This window comes from Henckelia pumila, chromosome 4, assembly GCF_033568475.1.
Source record: "Henckelia pumila isolate YLH828 chromosome 4, ASM3356847v2, whole genome shotgun sequence".
Taxonomy (NCBI): Eukaryota; Viridiplantae; Streptophyta; class Magnoliopsida; order Lamiales; family Gesneriaceae; genus Henckelia; species Henckelia pumila.
Genome location: NC_133123.1, coordinates 197,673,348 through 197,681,538, shown reverse-complemented (window position 1 = coordinate 197,681,538; position 8,191 = coordinate 197,673,348). Strand labels below are relative to the sequence as shown.

The window sequence follows — 8,191 nt, the reverse complement described above, 5'->3', positions numbered from 1 at the left end:
CTGAAATATGTTCATATCGGAGGAATTGAAATAACAGTTCGTGACAAAAGAATACGTAATTTCGAGGATTCTATCCTTGGAAAAATTGAAGGAAATTTATGTTACAAAAAGATGAAATTTTGTATTTATCCACAATACAATATATCTCTTTTTAATAAAAACATAAATGACGTTTTAACATTAGATTATTACTTTTATAGAAATAATCTTATGTTAACAGGAAACCATCCGATCAATATAAATTATGTTGTCGGTTTAGCAATAAGTAATAATTCTCAAACAGGAATAATTTCAACAAAACCAACTATTTCTGTTGAAAGAATGTTTGAAAATATTACAAGAATTGAACATCCTCGAAAAGCATTTATTGAAGAAATAAATCCCTATAAAAGATAGAGTTTAGATGACCTCCAAATCACAAAACAGTCTGTACCAAGAAGATCATTATCATTTGCTAGAAATGATGAAGATATTCTTGATAAGATTGGAACCATGAATCAAAATATTCTTAAAATTAAACAAGCTATTGTTAATGAGTCAACCTCATCGCAATGACGTCCTTAATAAAATTAGAAAAAGATCTAGGAGATTTAAAAAATAATATTAATAAGATCAATCTATCAATACAAGAATTAGAGAAGAATTTCAAAGAATATATTGATTTAGCAACGACTAGATTAATAATTGAACAAGAAAGACATAGTAATGAAATATTAAACTATCTTAAGAAAGTTCTTCCAATAGATAAAGGAAAAAGAAAAATGAAAGAAGAACCACCATTCAAAATTGAATCATGGTATAGAAATCCACTTAGTTATGACAAACATAAGTATGGAGATGTTTAGTGAAACCGACTCATCTGATTTTGAACAAATAGGAGTAAATACAGAATAATTATATCATTCACATCAGGACTCAGAACAATACAGAGATATGGATATTTCAAAATCAGAATCTGAAGATGATTATAGACCACGATTAAATCTACGAACGAATGTAGAAGGTAGTGGTGGAAGAGATGATGAAAAATTTAAATATAACAGAGACCAATACTCTGAATCTTATAAAGATGTTAGAGATATTCTTAGAGAATCAAAAACATCAGGATTTGTGAAACAGAATATCTTAGATTTAGGTTGTTCAACAACCAAAGAAAGAAAATCAAAGATAGATCATTGGGCAAATGAACTATCAGTACAAATTCAATTAACACCATTATTAGACAAAAGTGAGAATATTCAAGTTTTAACTCATGGGATGATAAAAATGACACTGGTAGGAGCAGTACGAACTTGGGCTGAAAACCTAGTAATTACTAATCTACCACAAGGAATGACAGTACATCGATATTTCGAACTATTTGTTGATGCCTTGTACTAAGAATTTTTAGGAGTTTCTAATAATGATGCTAATTTGGTAGCTAAGAATATAGAACAAAATAGAGCAATCTTTATATTAGATAATATTAAATTATGCAATTTATGTTACTTAGAAGAATTTATTTGTGATTATGAAACAAACTATTATCAATTAATAGATGCTGATAAAAAGGAACATTATAAACTAAGTATCTTTAATAAGATACCTAATATACCTATATACAGTAAAGATGAATTCTTAACTAGTCCTTATGCTAAAACTTTAGGAGGAGCTATTAAATTCATCAAAGACATAATAACAAAGAAATGTCATGAAGTAACACTAAATAAAAGAATCTCTAAATCCTACAAACAAAACAATAAACTTTGTTGTGACAAAATGGAATTCACAGTAAAAGAATACGGTTGCAAAACAAACATGTCACACAAATATTTAAAACGACAGAAAAAGAATAAATTTAATAAACCTTATAAATCTTTTAATAAGAAATTTATTCCCTATAAGAAAAAGAAATTTAAAAAGAATTTCTTCAGAAAACCTTATAAAAGAAAATTTTATAAAAAGTTTGATAACAAAAAACCACCTTGCCCAAAGGGTAAAGGAAAGAATTGCACATGTTGGTTGTGCAACGAAGAAGGACATTATGCGAATGAATGTCCAAAACGAAACGAAAAAAAAAATAAAATTAAACTTCTTGAAGAAATATATACTATTGGATTCTATCCCATAGAAATAATTGAATTTTCATCCGACGATGAAAATATTTATTATCTTGATGAATCAAGTGAATCAGATTTTGAATCCGATTCCACATTTGATAATTCAAGAAATAATAATGATTAAAAACGACAAGGGCATTTTCAGAAAGACAAATATAGGGAGTAAATTGAAAGTTATGTTTGATTTAGGGAGTTATCTACAAGTTGCCCTTTTTTTAATCATAATAAAATCTTCATTGAGTAAAAACAAAATAAAATATTATTTTATAAAATTTATCTTTTCAAACACTTATCAGTAAATGTAAGAGACATATAAACCTAAATAAACGGGACAGATATAAATTTAAAATCCATTTAGAAAAGGTTTTCTGAAAAACTTAGACGTCTGTAACCGTCACCGAGGCAGGGGAAAGAAAGAATGTGAGGAAACTCGAAAGGGGGAAGAACCATGCAGTGTGTCTGTGACTATTTGACTGGAAAAGGGGAAGAGGAGAAGACACGTACCTAAATATATTTATTTATTTATTAATAATATTAATTAATAAAACCAAAATGACTTTATCATTTTTTTAAAAAATGACTTATTTTTTGTTATTAAAAATAATATAAAAAAAGTGGACATTGCATTTTCACCTTCTATATTTATGATTTTTTCTTATATGGTAGTAGATATCAATCTCAATCTACTATCTTTATTTTCTTTTTATTTTTGTATACTTAATTATTTTTTCAATTTTCAATACAAATTTGATGTGGTTTTGTAGCGTGAAGAGTTCTCATCTACGAACATAGAATGTGAATATGTGATCATATAACCATATTGAAGAAAAATATAAATTTCTCTCTATATATAGAACGTATTTCACAATACATCAATTATATATATATATATATATATATATATATATATATATATATATATATATATATATATATATGAGTTTTCTCTTCTCCTACCTAGCTAGTTTACACAAGGTATCCAATCGAAAACAAAAAAATTATTTATAGATAACAGATTATTTGTTTTTTATCTTAAATGATCATATTATATAAGTCTCACACATTTAAATGTGTGTGTATTTTCACACAAATTAGTAAATAAAATATTTATAAAATTAAATTTTATAAAGTCATTTTTATTTTATTCCTATTTAATAAAAATTTAAATATAACAAAATAATTGTACTTAATAATATTAATTTAATTGCCCTCAAAAAATAATATTAATTTAATAAAAATAAACTGATAAAAATAAAAATAAAAAAGGATAACATTGAATATAAAAAAAGATGAAAAAAAAGATGAGGTAAATAAACGGGACGAGAGTAGGAGTGGCGAAAATTCCCAAAATCTCGATCTTTTTCGAATCTCATTCCATTCTCGTCCCGAAAAAATCTCATCCCGACATTTTTCCGATCCGAATTTTCGGGATTTTTCCTCTCCCGATTAATATCGGGAGAGAGATCGAGAATAAATCCTTATCCCGACGGGATTTCCGACCCGTCCCGAAATAATATTATAATATATTTTATTAATATATTGAGCCAAATATTATTGTGTTTCAACCCATATAATAATTAAACTATGGACTTAATTCGCATAATTATTTATTGTTAAAACTATCGAATAGTAGAATCATGAAATGACATTTTATTTTTGTTTATTTTTTAAAAATTTAAATTAATAATTTAATTAATTCATATTTATAACTATCTAATTAGAACAAATATGAATAAGAGATGCAATTTGACAATTTATTTAACAAAATTTATCGAATAATTTGTATCCGAACTTTTATTAATAATTATCCGATGCGCAATATGATGTTCTTTCTTAACAAAATCTCGATTCATTATTCGAAATATTTTAATATTATATGTTTTTAGTTGGATATTTATTTTTTTATTTAAAAATATAAATTTCTAAACAATAACTTTTTTTAATAAAATAATTAAATAATCAAATTTTTTTTGAACAAAATCTTGAAAATGAAAAAAAAAAATCTGGATTTCCTCTTGTACCCGACCTCGCATTCTCCAAATTCTTAGCCTCAAAGTGTCTCAAAAACACCATTTTAACCACCACACGTTTGACCAAATCAGCCAAAGTTTCCTTGAGCAGCAGCTCAATCAGCATACAAACTATATCCGAGGATGATCAGAATCAAAACGAGACGTTGGATGAGTACTTCCAACGTTTAAAGCGATGTCTTCCGCAGAATTTGGCTAGATTTCTCGACCAACAGAAGGAATCTGGTTCTGTTGCTAGAGCCATCATGTATGATTCTTGTTTTCCATGGGTCTTAGTGTACCAAAACAAAATAATAGAAAGTTCATGGATGAAAAAATCATTGTACCTCATTAATATTGTTATTACAAATATCAGAATTTTTTATATGCTTTTGATTATGCTATATCATATATATATATGCATTAACCTAGTTCATTAATTCGGTAAGCGTCAATCCAATGTTCTAACTTCTATGTGAGTTTAGATCCACATTATTATCACTTATATGGGCCAATAACTTTTTTTGGCGTTCATCCTATTTTAATTTGACTTTTTGGTGCATGTGCTACTTACTTTGATTTTGTTTGCTTTCCAATATCCTATTTGGCGGTACATTGACGGGTCAATGAAAAATGTTATTATGATACTAGAAAATATTAACATGACACAAAAAAATAATGACATGAAAATAATGAAAAATCAAACGATGGTATACCAAAATCAAAATTTTATTATTCTGAAAAAAATCAAAATTTTATTACTTCATTAATTGACCAAAACCCAAAATTAACAAATTAATTGACCAAAAAAGTTATTTCCCCACACTTGTCTTAAAACTAGGGCTGGAATACCGAACAAAAATACCGACTTTTCGGCATATCGTACCGAAAATTTTTCGACATATAAACATTTTTTTGGTAATTCGAATTTGGTTTTGATATCTGCACGATATTAATATGAATTTTTTCCATATAAAAATTTCGGAATTTTGATATCAGTATCAGTATGAATTTTTTTCATACCAATTTTTTTGATACGGTATACCGAAAACCCACCCCTAATTAAAACTACTTTTTTAATGCGGAGGTCTTTTAATGTTACTCCGATTAAGTTAGAAAGATCGAAAGTGTGTAATACAAAGTAAAATATGTAAACTACATTTTTTAAAATGGTTAAGGAGAGGTGGATCGAGGTGAAGTGATACACTAGAAACTACATTTTTTTTTTCTACAAAAGAATAAAGTCAAAATATTATGTAATCAAACGTGTTAGCTAGCTCTACGTACGTAGATTAACAATGATCAACAGCTTTGAAATGTATCTTACATAAGTTACTTCAAATTTCTTTTCTCAAGTTTGACATGAGATGGGATTTTGAGAGGAGAAATTAAACATGTTAATTAATTTGGTTCCATATGTTATAATTAATAGATTGATGTCATTTGATTCTTTGATGTATAGGTTATTGAATGGATGTCTAGCAGATGGCCCATAAAGACCATCAGTCCTACGATGTCGTTATTACAAACAAACGAGGACTTCTCCGACCAGAAGATCAATGATCATATGATAAGTATCTTCGAGCCAACTGACGAAGAAGCCTACACAAAATGGCTAGACTCGAAAGAAACAAACTCGATCTTTTACGTGTCGTTTGGAAGTGTTGTCAAGCTTGAGAAAGAACAAATGGAGGAGCTTGCATTTGGCCTAATGATGAGCAATTGCAATTTCTTGTGGGTAGTAAGATCGTCAGAAGAGAATAAGCTCCGGATCCCTCCCGGTTTCATTTCTAATGCCCTGGATCGAAGTTTATTGCGGATGTTAATTTGGAAAGTAGGCGTTCGGGTACGAGTGGGCGACATCAAAAGAGAGGAGATTGCCAAGCTTGTGGCAGAAGTCGTGCATGGAGATAAAGGGAAGGAGCTTAAAAGAAATGCTTGTAAGTGGAAGGAATTGGTTGAAGAAGCTGTGGGGAAAAGTGGGACTTCTGCCAAGAATGTTGATGACTTTGTGTCACACATCTTGGGTAGCTAATATTTTAGGGGTCAGATTCTATTTGGAGTCCATATTGTTTATTTCAACTCCTAGATAGCTATGAATTAAGAACATACCTGCATGGTTTATATGAGTTTCAAGATATGGTTCAATAAGAGTCGTCCATATTTGTTTTATTTTGTTTTATTTCAACTCCTAGAATGCGAAGTTTATCGAGGATGTTTGGAAAGTAGGCGTTCGGGTACGAGTGGGCGACATCAAAAGAGAGGAGATTGCCAAGCTTGTGGCAGAAGTCGTGCATGGAGATAAAGGGAAAGAGCTTAAAAGAAATGTTTGTGAGTGGAAGGAATTGGTTGAAGAAGCTGTGGGGAAAAGTGGGACTTCTGCCAAGAATGTTGATGACTTTGTGTCACACATCTTGGGTAGCTAATATTTTAGGGGTCAGATTCTATTTGGAGTCCATATTGTTTATTTCAACTCCTAGATAGCTATGAATTAAGAACATACCTGCATGGTTTATATGAGTTTCAAGATATGGTTCAATAAGAGTCGTCCATATTTGTTTTATTTTGTTTTATTTCAACTCCTAGAATGCGAAGTTTATCGAGGATGTTTGGAAAGTAGGCGTTCGGGTACGAGTGGGCGACATCAAAAGAGAGGAGATTGCCAAGCTTGTGGCAGAAGTCGTGCATGGAGATAAAGGGAAAGAGCTTAAAAGAAATGTTTGTGAGTGGAAGGAATTGGTTGAAGAAGCTGTGGGGAAAGGTGGGAGTTCTGCTAAGAATGTTGAGGATTTTGTGTCACGTATCTTGGGTAGCTAATAATTAGTTTATTGTCTTGTTAAATGGAAAATTGTGTTTTCTGTCCTTTATATTTACTTCATTGCGATTTTAGTTTGTTACAAACTTTTGTGATTTTGATCTGATTTTGGCCATAAATTTGTAGGTCTCCGAAAAGTGATTGTTCGACGCCTAACTTTGCCTAAATGTCATTAAAAGTAGGGATTTTTTAAGATTATCCTAATTCAACCCCAACTATTTTTTACCTATTCAACTTTAGAAAGAAAAAAAAAACCACATAACAAAAACACAACTTTGGAGGGAAAATTTATGTAATTTCCCTAGAAGATTATGAACTATGAAAAAAGAACTCTTGATTTGAAAGTCCGGTAGTATATTATAAAAGATTATGATATAAGATTATGGTGGTTCTTTGTTATTTCAGCTTCCCATGATTTGAAGTCGATACATTTCGTATTCAACTAGTCTAAGTCAAAATATGTAATAAATATGACTCGGAATAAAATAGGGGGAAAATCATGGTAAAAAAGTGAAGCTTCAATTTTCGGTGACGTTGCCTTGAAATCTGTTCTAATTGTTGAAATGTATCTATTATCTATCTATCTATCTATCTATCTATCTATCTATCTATTACTTTTTTTTTTTGTCAAAAAATGTGAATAAAAAGATAAAATTTTACAATTGTGAAATAAAAATTTTGCCATTTTATTCTACATTTTAAAATTTGTTGGGTGCAATAATTGTTCTTGCTGGGTAGAGCAATCAAACCATGACGATTGAGCTGCTGTTCGGTTTAAAAAATTTGAGTTGCACCATTACCACCAGCTATAGCTTTTGGTAAAGTGCCAAGCGCTCGGTCCAACATATAATTAAGAACATGTAAAAATATATTGTAATATAAAAGTAACAACCAAATTTTAGCTGGGGCATAAAAGTAAATATATATTTCTATTATATATATCTATTATCTATTACCTATCTAAAAGTGTGAATAAAAAGGTAAAATTTTATTATTATCTATTATCTATCTATTACCTATTTAAAAGTGTGAATAAAAAGGTAAATTGTGTTTTACAATTGTGAAATAATAATTTTGCCCTTTTATTCTACACTTTATTTAAGAACATGTAAAAATATATGGTGATATAAAAGTAAAAATCAAATTTTAGTTGGGGCATAAAAGTAAATATATATTTATATTATATATATCTATTATCTATCTATTACCTATCTAAAAGTGTGAATAAAAAAGTAAAGTTTTACAATTGTAAAATAATAATTTTTCCC

General features: G+C 29.0%; 1 protein-coding gene across 1 annotated transcript; it reads left to right on the top strand.

The window, feature by feature from the left end:
• Positions 1–4,098: 4,098 nt before the first annotated feature.
• Positions 4,099–7,242, top strand: LOC140862566 (UDP-glycosyltransferase 74E1-like; the record flags this gene model as incomplete). Its single annotated transcript, XM_073265592.1, has 5 exons — positions 4,099–4,539; positions 5,571–6,135; positions 6,198–6,250; positions 6,304–6,498; positions 6,695–7,242. Coding segments are annotated over 5 exons (1,485 nt in total), but the record flags the coding sequence as incomplete, so codon positions are not given.
• Positions 7,243–8,191: the final 949 nt, after the last annotated feature.